The 21608-nt window shown below is 44.4% G+C and overlaps 1 protein-coding gene across 1 annotated transcript in view; it reads right to left on the bottom strand.

The window, feature by feature from the left end:
• Positions 1-21608, bottom strand: part of RASA1 (RAS p21 protein activator 1) — a 700806-nt gene that overhangs the window by 463142 nt on the left and 216056 nt on the right. The window contains exons 9-12 of the mRNA XM_069224876.1: positions 19281-19359; positions 14378-14498; positions 6206-6362; positions 4855-4942 (exon numbers count right to left, since the gene is read on the bottom strand). Coding sequence (XP_069080977.1) covers positions 4855-4942; positions 6206-6362; positions 14378-14498; positions 19281-19359 — 445 coding nt within the window. The remainder of the gene's footprint in view (positions 1-4854; positions 4943-6205; positions 6363-14377; positions 14499-19280; positions 19360-21608) is intronic.

Here is a 21608-nt window from a genome sequence, read left to right as displayed (position 1 = left end):
CTGCCGAAAGAGACCTTGCTCCACCTCCGGATGGAGACGCCATTCGTGATCGGTTGTGCATCGACGGCTGAGTACGTCCGCTCTGGCGTTGAGGGATCCCGCCAGATGTTGAACCATCAGGGCAATGCCCTGATGTTCCAGCCATGTCCAGAGGCGCAGTGCCTCCTGACAAAGGGTCCAGGACCCCACCCGCCCTGGTTGTTGGAGTACCACATGGCGGTAGTATTGTCCGTGAACACCTGCACCACTTTTTCTTTGAAAGAGGGAAGGAATGCTTTCAATGCAAGCCTGATCGCCCGGAGCTCCAGCAGATTTATATGGAGCCCCGACTCCGCCGGAGACCAGAGGCCTCTGATCTCCCCCTCTCCCATGTGGCCACCCCAACCCAGAAGTGACGCATCTGCCACTATGGAGAGATCTGGTTGGGGAAGAGAGAGGGATCAGTTGTGGACCCAATTTGGATTTGAAAGCCACCACTGCAGGTCTTTTACAGTCCCCTCCGAGATCTGGACCATGTCAGAGATATTCCCCTGATGCTGCGCCCACTGGAACTTCAGGACATGTGTTACTAGCAGGATGCAGGAGGCCATGAGGCCCAGCAGCCTCAATGTCAGTCTCACTGAAACCCAAGACCAAGGTTGAAAGATCGGAATCATAGCCTGAATGTCTTGGACTCGCTTTTCGGGAGGATAAGCCCGACACTGCACTGTGTCCAGAATAGCTCTGATGAAAGGGAGCGTCTGAGAGGGAGTCATGTGTGACTTTGGCACGTTTATAGTGAACCCCAGCGTGTGCAGGAGGTTCGCCGTAGTCTGAAGGTGGGAAATGACTGTTTGGGACAAGTTCGCCTTCAACAGCCAGTCGTCGAGGTAGGGGAAGACTGAGACCCCAAACCTGCGCAGATGAGCTGCAACCACCGCCATCATTTTTGTGAACACCCGAGGGGCGCTGGCAAGGCCGAAGCGGAGCACAGTAAACTGAAAGTGCCCATGACCTACCATGAATCGTAGGTAACATCTGTGGGCAGGCAGGATGTGGATGTGGAAATAAGCGTCCTGCAAGGCCAACGCTACCATCCAGTCTCCTGGGTCTAAGGCAGACAGAACCTGAGCCAGGGTGAGCATCTTGAATGTCTCCTTCTTGAGGAAGCGGATCAGGTCCTGAAGGTCTAGGATAGGACGTAAGCCCTTGTCCTTCTTTGGTATTAGAAAGTAACGGGAATAAAAACCACAACCTACTTCTGGCACAGGGACCCTTTCTATGGCTCCCTTGGACAAGAGAGCCGAGGCTTCCTGACAGAGAAGCGCCAAATGATCCTCCGGAGGGTGATGGAAGGATGGTGGCATGTGTGGTGGAGATTCGAAAGGGAGGGAGTAGCCCTTCCGAATGATCTGCAAAACCCACCCGTCCATGGTGATATGTTCCCAGTGGGGCAGGTGATGGCGGATCCTGCCACCAACTGGGTGGGAGTGAGGGGACGGACTAGGAGGGTTTGGAGGCTGCAGCTGGGGTAGAGGTGGACTGGACAGACCTCTGGTTCCCTATCCCGCGGCCACGTGGGATTCCGCGCTTTCAGCCACACATAGGCGTGGCACGGTGGCTGTGTGGAGGGCGTGACAGGGCACCCCTTCTGTGACCACGAAAGGGGCGAAAAGCGGACTGTGGTGGGCGAGAGGCCGAGGAAAAACTGAGGGACCGAGCTGTAGCACGGGAATCCTTGAATCTCTCAAAGGGCATGTCCATGAGTGACTGTTGGACATCCCCAGAGAAACCAGAAGTGCGTAACCTGGCGTGTCGGCATAAGACCACTGTCGTTGCAACCGATCTGCCCAGAGAGTCAGTCATATACAGCCCACAACAGATAGTGAACTTCGCTGCGTCTCTCCCATCATTCACTGCTTGGGGGACGATAGCACTTCCTCCAGTATCTGTGGCAGGACTTGCGCAACCGTATCCCACAGGGAGTGGGTTTAGCGGCCCAAACGGCATGTGGTGTTCACAGACCGCAGCGCTAGACTAGACGAAGAAAACAACTTCTTGCCAAACTGTTCCAGCCTTTTGGATTCCCTATCCGGGAGTGCAGAAGGGATAACAAGACTCTCAGGCATGGGGTGTTGGGACAGGAATTTCGGGTTGTTTGGCGCGGGCCGATGGTGGCGTGCGATAGTCCTGTTCACAGGAGCCCCTGTGTTAGGTTTGGACCATGTACCCAAAAAGACATCAGTGAGGGCTTCATTAAATGGTCAAAGGGGTTCTGAAGTAGAAGCCCCAGGCTGAAGCACCTCCGTCAGGAGATTAGAACTGACCTATACAGTAGGAAGCTCAAGGTAGAGGACCTCAGCTGCCTTACTGACCACCATACTATAAGTTGCTCCCTCCGTCGTAGCCACGGTAGGAGGAAACAGCATGCCAGCTTCAGGAGACGTATCCAGACCACTGGCTTCGTCCAAATCCTGTGCCCAGTCCATAGCAGGGTCATCCTGGTATTCATAAGGGTCCAGCGACCCCTCCAGTTCCTCCCCATATTCGTACCCACAGAAAAAAGGGTCCTAATCCAACCTGGGGCGAATAGGCCCAGCTGAAGACGGCGTCAGCCGACGCCGCTCCGACTCCGAGTCGTCGGGGATAAGAATTGGGTCGACGGCGATAGTGGGCACCACCGATGTCGCGAGCGTCGATTATCGACCTGGTGCTGGGGAAGGTCTCGATGGTGCGACCGGCACCGGTACGGATCCACGCACAAATCCGGAGGTGACCTCCATGGCCGGGGCCGAAGCCGCCGCCGCCGCGGAAACCGAAGGCCCCACAGCCGAACCTCTTGGGCCCGATGGCGCCGTACTGGGCGGGGAGGGGGGAGTCGCTCCGGCTCTGGGAAACTCAGGGAAGCGCAGAGTCGACCCAGGCGCAGGCTCCGAGGACAGAGGCCTACTGCATGGATGCTCGTCCCACGTTGCAGCGGCCGAGCGATGAGGCGAAGTCGGAGAGCAATGGGACTTCTTTGACTTTTTCTTCTTCTTACCTTGACCCAAGGATTTAGAAGAAGACGAGTGGTGATGACTCCGCAAACGATCTCAAGACCTTCCTCTCGAGCAAGACCGGGACCCACGCGGAGTGGAGTGCCGGGCAGCCATTAGCTTTAGGGACCGCTCCCTCAAAGCCCTCGGGTGCATGGCCCGACACTCGGAGCACGACTTCGGGTCATGGTCGCGCTCGAGGCTCCACAGACAAATGCGATGAGGATCCGTCACTGACATTGTTCGATGGCAGCCCTCACAAGGCTTGAACCCGGTCTTCGGGGACATCTTGACGCACCAAAGTCGCACATAGAAAACTTCGACAAAACGCTCGAATTCAGCCAAAAAACTAGCCTAGGGTAGTTCTTCTCCGGATAAGTGCGTGGCACGGAAAGAAAAGAACTGACGCCACTGCGCGAGGGCGGCGTCTATGTACTACTCCCGACGTCATCACGGCAACCGCGACGCCTGCGGAGTCGACCGACGCCGCCTACTGACGTGCAAGGGTATTGCTCGAACAAAAATCTCCGGATCCAGTCTGATGCCTGGGGGAAAATTCTAAGATAAGGAATCTGCAACTAGAAGTCTCTATCAGATATAAATTAACAACAGATATTTTTCTATATAAAAACAACTGGTCTGGAGTCAAGTCATTGAGTGTGTGCTTCTTCTATTGTCTGTGTGAGAACAACAAATGCTTTGCACTACCCAATAATAAGCCTAACTGCTCGACCACACTATCACAAAAGAAAGCATTAGTATTATCTACTTAAGCCTCTGGGGAACCCCTGGACTCTGTGCACACTATATCTCATTTAGATATAGTATATTTAAAGGCAGCTTCCTACATACAACATCTTTAACATAGGATTCTAAGTCTGGGATGTCACTATGCCAGCGTGGAAAGACAACAAATAGTCAGAACTACTCCCCTTATTCAACCCAGTTACAAAAACTCAGATAATGCATGAGATGGCAAAAATGCATTACCCATCTTTGTTACAAGATACAGGATAGTGAGGTTAATGTTGGACTGGGATGTTAAGTTGGATGGCAAGATGTTCAAAATCCATCAGCTTGCTTTAGCAAAGCATATTTGGGGTCTGACTGGGAAAAAGTCCTACATAGGGGGCTCTGGAAACAGCATTTAAACACCCTTTTATTAGCAGCACCAAAAATGAGACAGACAAGCCACTGGCACACAGTGGCCAATACTAGGGAATACCTAGCATTTCCACAACCTAAAGATACTCTGGACTATTACCGAGACTACTAATACACTCATGGTGATGTACTGGAGATGAGCAACTCTGAACCACCAAATCCACTGAAATCCCCTACCTTTTGGAACAGAACCAGGCAATATGTTAAACTTTACACTTATTGGAGTATAATGGCACAAGATTTCTGAAGAATACTGTATTTTTTAATGAGATGGACTGAAGACTGTGGGAGCTTTTCGCATACTCTATAAAAGCTGTTCCACATCACGTGCCAGAATTACTTTTGAAAGGCAATTCAACATTCTAGAGTCAGTGCTTGCTTTCAGTAGCCTAACTGTAGCAAGAGCAGCAACCCTTTACACAGCCGAGCCATTTGTTTGTTATTGGACTGGCCGATTTCGTTAGTGTGGGCAGCAGCTGCAGTATAACGCAGTTGAAATACACATTCAAACATTACTATAAAAGGCAAAGTCACCCCGCAGTTAGACCACACAAATAAAATTTCCACTGCATGCACCAGGACATCCATTTTATTGCCACTGGCATGTGAGAACAGATCAGAAATACATCTAATTAAATCAATAGCTTACTTTGAAAGAAGAGAGAAAGTATCTCACCTGAGCTTGTTCTGGGGTTTCTCCTGCAAAGTAAAAGATGTAATGTTCTTCACTAAAGTGCTGAACTACTATCTGAAAACAGTTTGGCCTTTAAAACAAAGAAAGAAAAATGTTTTACATGAAAACACAATAATATAATACTGTTAATGCACTTTCTGTCAACAAAATAAATTGGTTAAAATAACTCAATTGTAAGAGAACAATTGTCAAGTATTAAGTTTCAAATGCACTTGGGGAGCTTTAAGAGGGTTGTGATTGTGTCATTTTTCACCAATATACCCTCAACTCAAAATAAAATGAGAAAGAAGTAGTGTGTGCAGTTCACATCAGATTGCGTCAGAACAAGCTCTAATATTATCATTTCGTTAACATCTAAAGACGCACCTCTTTCGACAGCATTTCACCCAAAAAACCTAATCGTCCATCTGAAATTATCTCCACCACTTTTACTCTCATAGTCCAGTTCTCCCTTCAACTTTCCCGTTTGACTTGTGTTGTTCTTTTGGCCTGTCATCTTCTCTTCACTGTAAATGTGCTCGCTGTATCACTCAACTCCACTCTCTTGCAATCTCCAGCCTCACTCTACCCTCGCTGTGTATTGTGCTTCGGCTTCAGCACCACATACTTCACAGTGAAAGAGCATTATACAATACTGTTAAAAAATTAGATCAATAATGGTCTCTATGAAGAATTCATTGGTTATCTGCAGCGTTTGTCATTAGCATCCATTTCACAAGATTACTTTTGGTTGAAAGTGAATTCCAGTAATCAACAGCATCGGGGGGTAAAGCGAACATAACATCAGAAGAAAACAATACAGTCACCATTCGCAGTTGTGAAAATACATGGACCAAAAAAAAAAGAAGTTAACATGCTTTCACAGCAACAGCAGTCTTCTCAGAAATATGGACGATGTCAAGGTCTTGCAAAACGTATATTCATATTTCCTTAGGTAATCGAGCGGCATAAACAATCCCTAACATTTTTGCAGGTGTGTTTAAACACTTCATTAGTACACTGGTCCATCCTGATCGGTGCATAGCTATAATGTCAAACGATTAACTAAAGCTAACCCCTGGAGACTCCACAAGGGCATGGATGTGGCCCATGTAATTAGAGACTCCGCATGGATGTGGCCCATGTAATTAGAGACTCGCTGGTGATAATGATTCCAGGAAATAGTATTTTCCCGCATTCGTCAGATAACAAGAGCCATTTGCACGAGAGAGTTTCACATACATACGTGAGTTAAATGTTTTCAGTTACAGCAAATATTTAAGAAAACCTTCAATTTTGCTCAGTATAATGTATGTACAGAATAACTGAAAGAAGAAGAGTAGAAAACTCTTACCTGGAAAATAGACTGTCATGGACACCATGAACAGAGCAAACTGATAGATCTATCAGCCCTTTGGGTTTGGTAGCACGTTTTTCACTTTCAAAAAAAATAAGCTGTGCATCATTTCCTTCTAAGATGAAATATAAGTTTTTCCATCTTTTGCCTTTGCCTACAGAAAAACAGAAATTGAAAATACCATGGTCAACAGTAAATCTAGCCTGGAAACCAGCTACTAATCAACTGAATATTACTTGTGACACTGCCAATGACATTCTCAAGACAGCACTGGTTAAATACTGCTCTACTCTATCTTAGACGATAAAGTGTTCTAAGTGGCAGATGCAAGCACGCTGTAACCTTTCACTGTACTGCAAACCTCTTCTATTTCATTTGTTAAATATTTTTTTGTTTAGCCTACATGACGTCCGATTACAACAGGACATGTTACATACCACTGTTATGTAAGGCTTAAAAAGTGATGCATCTTTCCATAAATTTTTCATCAAAACGGTGTTCTTGTGATGTCATGCAAAACATTACAGCTTAACTTAGAGGATGGAACTAACAGGTTATCAGCCTTCCCTGCATTCCGCCATATCATAAACGTGGTCTGCTTTCCTACTGGAGAGCTGCTGGCCATCAACATCCACAACTGGAAAGTCTTGACGCGCTCTAAAAATGGCGAGACTGGAAAGCCAATCTGGAGCTTCTCGTTAGATTCCATTTCTTTTTGCATGGTCACCCCAAAGTATTTGGCAGTGAGGCCTGCTAACCTGACCTCAGTGCCTGTGCTCGTACCCTTAAACAGGTCTGTTGAATTGGCTCATATCCAACTGGCTAAGATAACTTACCTATAACTCCCTGGTAAACGGTACCCAGGGCAGGCAAGTTAGTGGGTCACGTCAGGGTCTGCAGCACTGGTTCCGCCACACTGGGAGTGATATGAGCAAAATGCGACTACCAGCCCACCATTTGCAGGCTGGAAGAGCAGTTTAAACTTTGCCAGTTAAAGTAATGAAAATGTCAGACTTCCTCCTGGTATATGTGTAAGTTACCCCTTTGGCAAACCTAGCAAGTCCTGAGACAGGGTGCAACATATCACATGGGCAGAACATGTATTTTATATGTTCTGATAGTAAATTTGCAAAAGGAAAATGTTACTTACCCAGTATGCATCTTATTGTGGCATGTAGTGCTGTAGATTCACATGCGCTGCATACTCCTGCCACCTAGAATGTAAAGCAGCACCACCTAAAAAGCGGTGGCTAACCTGTGGGTGTTGTAGTGGTCTGGAAAAGTGAACTCAGCACTGTCTGGCCTACATTAGCTTGCTGGAATGCTAAGACATCCACAAACAAATGCTTGGGGAAGGTCTGTGGTGTAGACAATGTAGCTGTGTTACATATGTCAGCTATCGGAATATTTCCTAAAAAGGCCATGGTTACTCCTTTTTCATGAGTGGACTGCGCTCTAGGAGGAACAGGCAATGGGTCTGGATACATTTTACAATCCATCTGGCTATGCTGAATTTGGATATTCCTTAATGTGGTGGTGAAAAGGCAACAGAAAGCTGTTTGGTGTCTCTAAAGGTTTTAGTTCTCTCAATGTAGAACATAAGCGTTTTTTAACATCTAGAGTGTGAAGAGTTCTTCCAGTAACAGAGTCTGATTGCGGAGAGAAGACCTGGAATTCGATAGATTAACGTGGAATTGAGATGTTTCTCAGGAATTTAGGGTTGGTGCAAAGAACTACTTTATTCTTGTGTGTTTGGAAAAAGGGTTCTTGCAGGGTTAAAGCCTGGAGCTTACTAACACGTCTAAGTGCAGTGATAGCAACTAAAAAAAAATCCACTTTCCACGACAAGAACTGAAGAGGGCATGTATGTAAAGACTCAAAAGGTGGTCCAATGAGTCTTGTGAGTGAAATATTAAGATTCCAAGAAGGCACTGGGGGAGCCTTTGGCGAAATTACTTGTCGAAATTACTTGTCGAAGTCCTTCCATGAAGGCTTTGATAACTGGAATTTTGAAAAGGGAAAGATGCTGTCTGCTCTGAAGGTAAGAAGCTATGGCTGACAGATGCAACCTTATGGAGGTGTACGCCAAGAACGCTTTTTGCAAATGAAAAGGGTAAGAAAGAATACCCTTAAACGAGTCCGACTATTTGTACAGACAATAGCAAACAAAACGTTCCGCGTCCCTGCCTAACATTGTCTAGCGATGGGTCTATGTGGCTCCTTAAGAATATCTATGCATTCTTGAGGCAGGTTAATTTATCAAAATTCTATGACTTCAGGAGCCATATGACAAGATTTAATTCCTTGGGATTTGGGTGCCTGATTTGACCCAGTTTCTGAGTGAGAAGGTCTAGGCTGAGGAGAAGCTTCTTGTGAGGAACTACTAGTAGCTTTAGCAGGTTGGTAAACCATGGCTGTCAGGCCCGTGTAGGAGCTACAATAATCAATGTGAGGGATGTTTACCTAAACTTCCGAAATAGAAACGGAAGGAGAGGGAGAGAATGTGTGTCCCCCTGTTGCTGCACATAATACCTTTGTGATGTTGTCTGTGTGGATGAGGACAACTTTGTTGGTCAGGTGAGGTGCAAACACTTTCAGCGTTAGCTGAACAGCAAGAAGTTCTACGTAGTTGATGTGCATACTACGGTATTTGGAATCCTAGAGACCCTGGACTGTGAGATCCTAAAGGTGAGCACCCCACCCTGTCTGTGAAGCTTCTGTTGTCGGTATGGTCTGAGGAACAGGGTCTAGGAAAGGCAGCCCCTATAACAGGTTGTTTTTGTTCCACCAATGCAAAGAGCGAAGGGTGCGGTTGTCTACTAACACTAGACCCTTCAGATGACCCTATGACGGAGACCATTGATGTGCTAAACATTCCTGCAATGGACGCATGTGTAGACAGGAGTATGGCACGATGGCGATATAGGAGGCAATCATGCCTAGTAGTCTTATGACAGATCTGACTGTGACTTGCTGATCAGGGCAAAAAAACAAAAAAAAAACAAAGATAAGTATTAGAAAGTTCTGTATTCTTGATGCACTGGGATAAGATAATCTCACCCGCATGTTTAGAACAGCTCTGAGGTAGTGCTGGATCTGAAGAGGCTAAAGAAGAGATTTTTGGAGATTGATAGGGAAGCCTAGTATATAAAGAAAGTCTATTGTAGTTTGGATGTGATTTAGACAAAGTGCGAGAGCTCTGGCTTTGATGAGTAAGTAGTCTATCTCTGGGAAGATGTGAATGTTTTGTCGGTGTAAGTGTGCTGTTACCACCACAAGACAGTTTGTGAACACTCATGGTGCAGTAGTTACCCCAAATGGGAGATCTTTAAACTGGTTGTGGTTGCCTGCTATCACAAATCTGAGGTATTTGCGATGTGCTGGGTGTACAGGTATGTGAAAGTAGTCATCCTCCAAGTCTAATATTGAGAGGAAATCGCCTTGCTGAAGGAGTGTGATCATCTCCTGACATGTTATAACAAGAAAAAGGTCTGATAGGATGTAATAATTTAACGGCCACAGATCTAGAATTGGCCTTAATGCCCTGTCCTTTTTGGGGATCAGAAAGTACAGAGAGTATACTCCTGTCCCTTGAGAGTGTGTAGGAACAGGTTCTGTGGCTCCCTCCAGTAGGAGAGCCTGAACTTCCTGTTTGAGGAGGATGAGATGTTCTGGTGAGTTTGTGAGCACGAGGGGGAATGTTTGGAGGGGTGGAAATTAGCTTTAGACAGTAACCATGTTAGATAGCATCCAACATCCATTGATCTAATACTATATTTTGCCAGACAGGGAGGAATTGCTGTAGACGTCCCCCGACAGGTGTTGAGTAGTCAGGGGAAGGAGAAGGGAGTCACTGCTTTATGGCAGCGGAAGAGCCCTCTGGTGAGGTTGTTTTGATCCTTCATTTTGTTTGTTTCCTCCATATGTGCCTCTGATAAAACCTCTAGGGGAGTACTGCTGCCCTTGACCTCTAAGATAGGAGTACAAGGTGTCTGTGATGTGGTCTTAGAGCCAGGTTTATATAAGGGCCAGAGAAATGACCCACGTGCAGTAGTTGTTTGTTACAAACCTATGGATTTAGCCACATCTGTGTCTGTCTTCATTTTTTTGGAGTGTGTGGTCGGACTGCTGGCCAAAGAAGTGTTCTTTGTCAAAGGGGACGTTCTGAAGCACCTCTGATTTAAAACTAGATACGCGTAGCCATGCATGCTGGCGTCAAAGGCATTAGTATTAATCCCTTTAGCAGCTGTGTCAGCGGAATCCAAAGCACAAAGTATTGAATTATTAAAGATAATTTGTCCCTCGCTAACTATTTCCTGGTCTCTCTTCAAATCCTCCTGTGGGAGGTATTGGAGGAGTTTCTCCATCTCCTCCCAGTGGGTGCAGTCATATCTGGCTAACAGCTCCTGGGTGTTCTCTATATGCTAGTGATTGGCGGCTTGGGGTGCAAATCATTTCCCTGAGGCATCTATAGGCTTGCTCTCCTTGTCAGGAGGTGGATCATCACTTGCGGCTTGAGAGTTTGCCCTCTTTCTAGCATTGGAGACCACCATCGAATCGGGGGAAATCTAGCCACTGCTAAAAATAGGATCAGAGGGAGAAGCCTTATATCTTTTCTTCAAGCATGAAGTAATAATGTGTGCCCTAGCTAGACCTTTCAAAAATGTTGTCTGGGTGCCTCAGCTTTCCCTTGAGCATTGGGGTGTACTTTGTTACTGTGTGAGAGGTGGAGAGGGTTTCAAACAGGAAATTATCCTCAATGGGTTCCTAATCCAAGGGTACCTCAGGATACGCGGCTGCCCTTCTGATAAGTTATTGAAAAGAGGTGGTATCATCTGTGGGAGATGGTCTAGCTGGGTAGACGTCTGGCTCTGAGTCAGTGTGCAGTTCAACATCATAGGATAACTAAGTGTCTGTGTGTTGGGGCATGTCGAAAGTGTTGCCCCTTGTTCCCTGATCACCAGTAAAAGAGTTAGGCAACCCCTAAGAGGTGATGTCAAGTGCATCACCCCGTGAATGAAGAGGTGAGGGTGGTGGAGGTAGCGTTGGTGGAGAGGCAGATAAAGGAGTGTGTGGAGTAAGAGTCCTTGTTCGTCCTTTTCTTTTCGATATGGGTACATCAGTGGCCTCTGCAAAAGAGAGCTGTCTTTTCAATGGTGTAGTGACAACAACCTTTACCAGCATACAGCCAGTGTGTGGCTGTATATGGAGTTTTTTCTGTTTGGCATCGAGATGCTCTTTCATTTTATAGGGGTGGCTCAACCGAGGACCCCGGATCTGAAGGTGGTGTGGACTTTGGTTTCTTTGGCACCAAAATGTTTCTTGCGTTTTTGAGCCGAAACAGTTGGGCCAAGACTGCTTTCAAGGTCCCTTTTGGCGCTGAGGTGGTCGGTGCCGCCTCGAAGCCTGTAGCTGTTGGTGCACAAATTGAAGCTGGCTGGCTTGGTATCAGAGGTGGTCGGCTTAGGATTTTGTTTCTGTGCAGAGTAATGTAATTCGGTGCTAAACATGACCTGATGGCAGTGGTGGTCCAGTAGCCTTTGCTTTGGTGGGAGGTGGAGGCTTTGTGGGCGGAATTGGGTTGTCTGTACTCATTGGACTCTGTGCTGGAGGACAATCTTGCATCTTGAGGACTGTCTGCGTCAGACTCTGAGTCCTTAATTGAAAAGGCCTCCTCCTGAGCCCCAGAGGCCTCTTCCACTTCTTTTTCCTCCTCCGACTCAACTTCCTGTTGTTGGAAAATTGGGTGTATCCTCGACCTCCTGTCAAAGCATTTCTCTACGGCGTGCTCTTTACGGTCCCATAGAGTTTTCTTGGCTTGAAAGGACTGGCAAGCCTTGCAGTCCTTCTCTCTGTGGTTGGGAGACAAATAGAGAATGTAGACCTGGTGTTCGTCGGTTAGCAGGAACTTCGCACTACACTTAGGACAGAAACAGAAGGCCGTTCCATCAGGAGTTTATTCTAGAGTTTGACGTATCACAGATATGGCAGCCTGAAGGGCGCAGCAGAGAGGGCCTCTGCCAGAGTGGGCTGATCCAAAGGGAGATGTTTTCCTGGTCCAGAAACACAAGGGACGGAGCAACATGTTCTACAAAAATACCACCGATAAGGGGGTGAATCCCAAATGGAAAGAGCCCGAAAAGACAGCCTCGACCAGGAGCTTGGTGAAACATAACCGGACCCGATGGCGGAAGAAAACAATCTAACAATGAAGTCAATCCCCATGAGCATTACCAGCAAGAGGGCGAATCACTACACCTCGTGACTCCATAAACTTTTCAAAGAAAAACAACTTGCAATCATCTAGAGGCCCCAACACTAGATTGCAGAAATATGCAGAGCATGTGTATCTACAGCCACACACCCCAACAAACCTGTTTTTATTATGGAAAAGCTTGGTTCTCCCATTGGAAAGTACAGAGCTACACGTTGACCCCTCAACTGTGCTAAGTCTCCAACGGTGCAACAAAAGTGGGTCATCCAAGGTATCAAACAACTTGTTATATTAAGCCGACTTGATGCTCTGGTCAAATTAATATAACAAATTGCAGTGTTCAACTTTATCAAAGTTGCCTCTTTGTTGCCTTTAGACCCCCATGCACAAACCAGTTGCATAGGGGGCCCTGTCTCTGAGACAGCTTTCTGCCCTCTGGAGAGAAGTGCCAATAACTCCCAGCAAAGGATACAATGGGGGCTCTGGAAGGAGGTGTCACTTCCCGCCTGTAGGAAGCCACACAGGTGCTGGCCCAAAAAGTGAGCTTCAAAGGAGAAGCCGCCTTTGATGGGCAAATAGGTAACTCTTGGAGAGGGGCTGCTCCATTTTGTAGGCAGATAGGCTGGTACTAGAGACCGGAGAGGGAAAATCAGATGCCAAACCAGCTTTCCAGGGTTGAATAGCCCCCTTGTTGGCCACAACTTTGGTTTGGGCCAGGGAGCTACAAATGCCGGGAGAGAGGCCTGCCATAATGGAAGTGGGCAGAATGGTGCTTATGCAGAATGTCATTAGGTGGGCGGATATCTGGTAGCCCATTGTCTACCCACGCCATCCTGCCTCAAGGGCATTTTCTGAGCATACGTAGGGGATCATCTGGCATCCCAAACGCAGATTTCAAATGGGCTGGAAGAAGGACCGACAGAGGACTGGCCTGCTGCACTGTGAAGCCGGCATAGAGAGGCTCCACCATTGAGGGTTTAACCTCTTGCACCTGGTGGCTTACAAAAGAGAGGGACAGTACTTGCAGTGTCATGCTCGAGGAGAAGTCGTCTCCAGAGCTTAGCCAAAGCCAAGAGACTCTAAGGGCCAGCTGCCTGGCTTCTTCTTCACAGCATAGGGCACAGCAGCTGAAGAAGCTTGCTGGGGCAAGTAAGAAGCCCTAAGTCTTCAACTTATTTCCATAGTACAGCACCAGGGACCAGGACCCTATGCACAAAGTTCCACCAGAGTTCACTGAGCCCGGGAGTGTTGCTGGAGTGCAGCTGGGACATCCAGTGGATAGTTATCAACCCAGGAAGTATTGCCCGGTGACCGAGATACTAGGTGACCGGTAGTTTAGAGGCAACTGGACTTCTGTCAGCTCCAAGAGGACTTTGAGGGACGTCAGTCCTGTGATCAGGACCACCTCAACCCCTCTGTAGTAGTCACAGCAAGGCCCATGCCGACCGCATTGCATCCACAGCATTCTTTACACCCTGCATCAGGGCCACTTCACAGCAAGGCCCTGAAAAGAATAAAAGTGGCTGGAACAGACTGAAGACTGCTTCATCTGTTGCGATAACTCTTTCTGAGGACCTTACTGGTCCCCCTGACTGGCTCCCTCCTGGAGTTGGTCACCTAAAGTGAGTCTAAGTAACCACATTACAGCTAGTTTAAACGATTTGTTTAAAAGTTTTCTTAGTGTCAAATCCATTGAATTTGTCAGTTTTAGTTTGTAATTGAGTGAAATGCTTTAATTTAATAAATCTTGTAAGTTTTATATTTACAGAATTCTCCAGTTGATCTTTTTCGTGGTGTATAAAAATACAGTCTATTGTTATAAATTGCTGCTGGATTTCTTTGGCAACATATCTTAGGTGCAACACAACAGGTCACAGAAAAAAAAACTTTACATTTCATTGTAAATAAAGCGCAACAGGAAATATCTGTAAAGTCTTCATGAACAAAAGTCTTACTTTTTTTTAAAAGATATCCCTTTTTTACAATGTTTTTATAAAAAGCGTCTTTTGTTTTTCTGCGGATGGTATTGTAAATTTCTTTTCCGTCCACTGAATCATTGAGCACTTGTTCTTGATGCTGGTAAAACAAAAATATATTTATGTTAATAGCACAGTTTAGACCTAACATTGCTAAACTTTAATACCTAATCCCACAGTAAAAGTCACAAAAGAGAAACACCAACTTCAAAGGGTAGACGCTACACAGAAAAAGCCTTCGATAATTAAAACCCAATAGTGACCATATTTAAGATTACTTGCTGTGTTCACCTCAGTGCATAAGGCAAGGTTGCTAGCAGTAATGGAAAAATGCTTTGCCAATATAAAATGCCACTGCATGGGTAATATATAACAGCTATACTTGCAATGCCCCCGGAACCCAGTGATACTAATACATTTCCCCACAGCTGCAAGATGTTATCAATCAAATTTCAGCTTTAATTTTTTTTTCAAATTCATTTATCTTCAACCATCAGTTTATGACTTCTGAATTGACACACAGTTTTAATTTTGGAATGAAAATGTTAATTCAACTGTTACACGGTTCCAACAAAGATAAAAGGACTGCATATTAGGACGACAGAACTCCAGAATGTGGGGGACAAAGTCTATCCACACCATCAGGAGCTGACAGCCCAATTTCTGTCTGGCTCACAGTGCCTCGCCTAAACCCCTAACCCTGTGGGGTGGAAGGTGACTATGGCAACTTGAACATGACACTCCGACTGCCAGAGAAGTCGTGGAAAGTATTACTTACGCATGCCCAGGTGAAACACAAGAGCGATACAAGATACATTTTCAATACATTTATTGAAACAATCATAGACTTGCATAAAGAGAAGGAGCTGCGATAATTAGACAGATGAAACAAAGCAAAGTAACCGGCATTATGAACATGGTTAAGAGAATGAATATACTAAACATGGTAAATTACTTCTAGATATTCCCACATATCCTTAAGTCTTTACTCAGAGCACAGTGGGTATGCTCTCTGCTTTTGCCCAATCTTAGAGGTTAGCCTGGGCCTTCATACCTGTAGAACAGCATCAGGAGTCAGCCTGTTTTACTAATGAGAATCCTTTCAGGAAGCTTTTAGATTAGTGTCAACACTGCTGCATGTCAAACACGGATTTTGTCCAGGATGGTGGCGGCTGGAGATCCCGTCTGCCCCTTCCGGGTCACTGAATTGTTTATATACTCAAAGCAACACTGAGTTAGAGTCACAGCTCTGATGTAATGATAAGCCTAATTATAATAAACTGTCTCCGAACTGCAATCCAAGCGATATGATATTGTGTACTGTGCTCCAGCCTTGCACAAAATATGCTGATATGTCAAGAAAAGGCTAACTAAAACAAGCAATTTGTACAATATTTTCCTAAAATGATACCATACAAACAAAATGTGTAAAATGTCACTGCTAAAAAGCACTACAGCTAAAACATGTAAACTATGAAATATAAAACAAAGCTAAAAATGTGTAACCAGCTTAAGTCCAAGAGGGTCTCACTACACCCACCCCTTGGACGCGAAAAGTCAGATTCTAAAAAAAAAAAAAACATACTATCAAAGGAATGAAACAAAAAATGTTCACTCGAACAAGCAAAGCAAACAAGCTGAATTAAAGATAAGGCACTTAAAAAAACAAAATCAAACAAAACAATTTACTTAAAAACAAGGGTCACATTTAAAAATGAGTGGAAGCCTCCAAGATGTCATCCATATCGTCAATGGAATCCAGAAGGCTCCCACTTCCGTAGGTGACAGAACCACAATGACATCAGTGAGCAAGGCAAAGCAACAAACATGGACGGTATCCTCAGCCGCCGCGGAGGTAGTAGCATCCTGTACGGTGCCTGCATTAAGAGAGCCAGAAGTAGGAAATACTGGAGCCAGAGCATCCATATCCATATGAAATGGTTCATAGAAAGCATCCTGAAACAATGGCAGTCTCCCCTGCTGATTTGTTTGATGGCAATATTACTAGAACAGTCAAATCTCTACGATTTAAAATGACGCTCTGGCGCTCACTGCCAATTACATTAGCTGGCCAAGCAGCGCTCAAAAAAATGGTGGTTTGATCTTGCGTTCTCTAATATTTTACTAACCTACCCCTATATATCTCAGCGACCTTCTTTAGTTCTTTTAACCATCATAGTAGGGAATTCATATGGCACAATTCCCGCTGCAGATTTGTGCTGGTGACTAAACAGCATCTCCATTTTTGGAGGTTTATTTCCTCCTCAAATTGTTATCTTTTTACGCCTCCAGGATTTTTCAATCTTTTTTTCCTGCAGGTTGGAGCACATTTTTCAATTTTTTTCTTCAAGATGTTTTTCATCACCTTCTGTCTTTTGTTCACAAGCCAGCTTACTTTTGGGAGTGTCCCTTCGATGATCTGAAGATGTGAGGTGTGTGGTGTGAATTCTCCATTCTCACAACATTCCATGGTGTTGTATATCAAACAAAAGGTAAAGCACCAGAGTGGCAGTCTGCCTTACAGCACTCTATGGGGAGATTGGCAAGTGTACAGGGAGTGCAGAATTATTAGGCAAATGAGTATTTTGACCACATCATCCTCTTTATGCATGTTGTCTTACTCCAAGCTGTATAGGCTCGAAAGCCTACTACCAATTAAGCATATTAGGTGATGTGCATCTCTGTAATGAGAAGGGGTGTGGTCTAATAACATCAACACCCTATATCAGGTGTGCATAATTATTAGGCAACTTCCTTTCCTTTGGCAAAATGGGTCAAAAGAAGGACTTGACAGGCTCAGAAAAGTAAAAAATAGTGAGATATCATGCAGAGGGATGCAGCACTCTTAAAATTGAAAAGCTTCTGAAGCGTGATCATCGAACAATCAAGCGTTTCATTCACAATAGTCAACAGGGTCGCAAGAAGCGTGTGGAAAAACCAACGCGCAAAATAACTGCCCATGAACTGAGAAAAGTCAAGCGTGCAGCTGCCACGATGCCACTTGCCACCAGTTTGGCCATATTTCAGAGCTGCAACATCACTGGAGTGCCCAAAAGCACAAGGTGTGCAATACTCAGAGACATGGCCAAGGTAAGAAAGGCTGAAAGACGACCACCACTGAACAAGACACACAAGCTGAAACGTCAAGACTGGGCCAAGAAATATCTCAAGACTGATTTTTCTAAGGTTTTATGGACTGATGAAATGAGAGTGATTCTTGATGGGCCAGATGGATGGGCCCGTGGCTGGATTGGTAAAGGGCAGAGAGCTCCAGTCCGACTCAGACGCCAGCAAGGTGGAGGTGGAGTACTGGTTTGGGCTGGTATCATCAAAGATGAGCTTGTGGGGCCTTTTCGGGTTGAGGATGGAGTCAAGCTCAACTCCCAGTCCTACTGCCAGTTCCTGGAAGACACCTTCTTCAAGCAGTGGTACAGGAAGAAGTCTGCATCCTTCAAGAAAAACATGATTTTCATGCAGGACAATGCTCCATCACACGCGTCCAAGTACTCCACAGCGTGGCTGGCAAGAAAGGGTATAAAAGAAGGAAATCTAATGACATGGCCTCCTTGTTCACCTGATCTGAACCCCATTGAGAACCTGTGGTCCATCATCAAATGTGAGATTTACAAGGAGGGAAAACAGTACACCTCTCTGAACAGTGTCTGGGAGGCTGTGGTTGCTGCTGCACGCAATGTTGATGGTGAACAGATCAAAACACTGACAGAATCCATGGATGGCAGGCTTTTGAGTGTCCTTGCAAAGAAAGGTGGCTATATTGGTCACTGATTTGTTTTTGTTTTGTTTTTGAATGTCAGAAATGTATATTTGTGAATGTTGAGATGTTATATTGGTTTCACTGGTAATAATAAATAATTGAAATGGGTATATATTTGTTTTTTGTTAAGTTGCCTAATAATTATGCACAGTAATAGTCACCTGCACACACAGATATCCCCCTAACATAGCTAAAACTAAAAACAAACTAAAAACTACTTCCAAAAATATTCAGCTTTGATATTAATGAGTTTTTTGGGTTCATTGAGAACATGGTTGTTGTTCAATAATAAAATTAATCCTCAAAAATACAACTTGCCTAATAATTCTGCACTCCCTGTATATCTGTAGTTTAAATGGTCAGAGGGTCATTTTCAACTAAACAGAAAGAGGGGAAATGGCTTCCTTCATACTACTGTAAGATCTATTCTCACACCCCTACAATAAATTCTCCAACTATGTATCACAGTCAAGCTCAAAATGACAATTCACAACACTCTGCACTAAGGACTTTGATGAACACAGGGCAGATGTATAATTATCACTGATGTTGAAATCCGACCCAAAGCCCACGCTTTGGAAACCTACAAGGGTTTTTCTTTTGGTATACAATGAGCTACAATTTGAGCCCTTGGCGGAAGAGCTACTGCAGATCTTAGCATAAAAAAAAAAACACTTGGGTCAAGTAGGAATTTTCCAAGCCTGCCTATCGAATGGCAAATACTATATGGTCCTTGCAAAGTGTTAAGCTATTTTTAAAGACCCTGGGATCTAGAATTCATATGAGAACCCTTTTAATTCATACTTTATTATTAAGTGTTTAAAGACAGTCAATATAAAATAGTTAACCCGGTATAAAAATGTCTCTCCAGACACTGAAGCACGATAGAAAAATAATGGCTTTCAAACACTGCAAGAACGATACAGCTAGTTTTGAACCTTCAAATCACCTGATTAAGATGGCTTAAACATGTTCTATTTAAAACACTAAGGAAGGTCGGAAATAAAAATAGAAATCTAGTGAGTTTAATCTAATCAAGTTAAATCTGCTAATTATTTAATAAAGTTACTTGCACATGCATGAGCAAACACTATTTCAATACATTACCTGCTTGGGTATGGGGTCCTTAAGGAAATATCCTTCTACAATTTGTTCTTTTCTGTAGTGCTCAATGATGTCGTCAATACTGTGATGGAAAAGAAAAACTATTAGTATTCATGAATACATCTTTTTCTTTGCAAAAAGGTGTTACTTTCCACTGAATGTTACCACAAAAATTGGGATTGTACTCTCACACTTTAGATGTCTATGAAAAGGTAGTAGTAGTCACACTTTAATTTCAATCATTTCCATCACAACTTTTGGAAGTCATCAGCAACTTATGTGGAAATAGAAAAACAACTTCCCACAGTTCACTGCAAAAATAGACTGAAGTTTCATTCCTTCCAAATAGGATCATCTTTAAGATTCCTGAAAATTAAAAAATCTCAACAACCATCAAAAGACCTTAAAACATTATTGTAGGTACAGATTAACAATATAGTTCATGTTTTTTACACAGACAGCGAGGGGAATTCAATAATTAGGGGTAATTTGAGATATCAACAGGATTTTTTTTACTGGCTAATGATTTTAGCACCATTTAATAAAGATGCATTAAAAATGACTGATGCACCCGCTAAAGTAATATATTTTTACTTTTTTAACAGGTTGATTAATGGGGTCAGAAGAGAGGTGGGACAAGGGCCAACATTACTTGGGAAGAACTAAACATAGCATTCCTCAATTTAGGTCTCAGAAAGGTATGTTTACAGCTACAATAAAAAGCAAATAAATTAAACTGCACCAAGCTAAGCTTAAAAGTAGAACATTAAACAGCGGATTGGTATAAATTCTTTCAGTTAGTTGAAATATTATAGCAGCTATTAGAAAAAAATATATAGATTTCAGATTTTTTCCAGCTTAATTATATAGCTCTACTCGCTCATAACATTTGCGTCATTTTGATAAAACTGCAAGATATCAAACAGTTGCTGAACAGATTTACCCAAGGTAATTGGTTTGAAATATCTTTCAAGTCAAAGCACTTAGGAATTTTTCTCTGCCCCATAGCAAAAACTGCTAATAGGTGCCATAATGAACAAGTTACTTACCTTCAGTAACACCTTCTGAGGTAGAGACCATATCTAGCTGCATGCCCTACCTTTAAATTCTCCCCCAGCATCAGACTGGATCTGGAAGATTTTTAGTGAGCAGTACCCCTTTGGTAGGTGGTGTCGATCAGCTCCCCATCCATTGTCTGTGTCACCTGCGCCAGAAATTACGTTCCGGTTCGTATATAGGCGCCACCCAGGACTTTCCACACCAAAAGAGTGGAGCGAGGAAGAACACGGACCACTGGTGTGTCTAAACTAGGGCCCTGAAAGGGAAATCCCTTCTGGTAGAAATCTGTTTGCAAAACGGTGAGGATCGAAGGTGGGTCGGTAAGGAATCTGCAGCTAGATCGGAGGTAAGTAATATCTTCTTCTGATAGAGACATCTAGTTGCAGATTCCTTACCTTTCAATAGATGCCAAGCAATACAATCCCTAGTGGTGGATCTGCGAACCAATTACAAACGAAAAAGTCCTGCAGGACCAAATGGGCAAAGTGCCCATCCCTGTCTAGGCAGTAGTGTTTGGTAAACATGTGCAGAGATGCCCACGCCCCTGCCTGACAGATGTCCAGGACAGGAACTTGCGTGCTAACACAGTGGTCGCAGCTTAGGTCTAGTGGAATGAGCTTGCAAGCCACATACTCCATGAAGAGGTGGTCATCCACTCATAACTCTTTTGTATCATCAAGGTAGAACTCCAACTCTCTTTGTGGATCCAGGCGATGGAGTCTCTTCTCTTCGTTAGAAGGATGTGGGGATGCGTAAAAAGTTGGCAAGGTGATATATAGGCTTACATGAAAAGGCGTGATCACGTTTGGAAGAAAAGAGGCCGCAGTGTGAAGCACCACTATGTCTTACTCACTCTGCAGGCAGATGTAATTGCCACAAGGAAAGCTGTTTTCAATATGAGAAGCCTGAGGGGACAGCTGTGAAGAGGCTTGAAGGGACTGCACATCAAAAAGGTCAGAACCAAATTAAGATCTCACTGGGGCATAATGAGTGGGGATGGAGGGAAGAGATTAGTGAGACCTTTCAGGAACCGATGTACAGTAGGAGACTTAAACAAGGAAGGCTGAGCAGGAAGCCGCATGTAGGAAGTTGTCTCTGTATATACTATTTCAAAGTAAGAAATAGTGTGCACAGAGTCCAAGGGTTCCCCTTAGAGGTAAGATAGTGGCAAAAGTAGATAATTCTAATGCTCTATTTTGTGGTAGTGTGGTCAAGCAGTAGGCTTATCAGAGGGTAGTGTTAAGCATTTGTTCTACACACACAGGCAATAAA

This window comes from Pleurodeles waltl, chromosome 1_1 (genome assembly GCF_031143425.1).
Source record: "Pleurodeles waltl isolate 20211129_DDA chromosome 1_1, aPleWal1.hap1.20221129, whole genome shotgun sequence".
Lineage (NCBI taxonomy): Eukaryota > Metazoa > Chordata > Amphibia > Caudata > Salamandridae > Pleurodeles > Pleurodeles waltl.
Note: the sequence above shows the minus strand (reverse complement) of the source record. Positions and strands in the feature narration are given on the sequence as shown.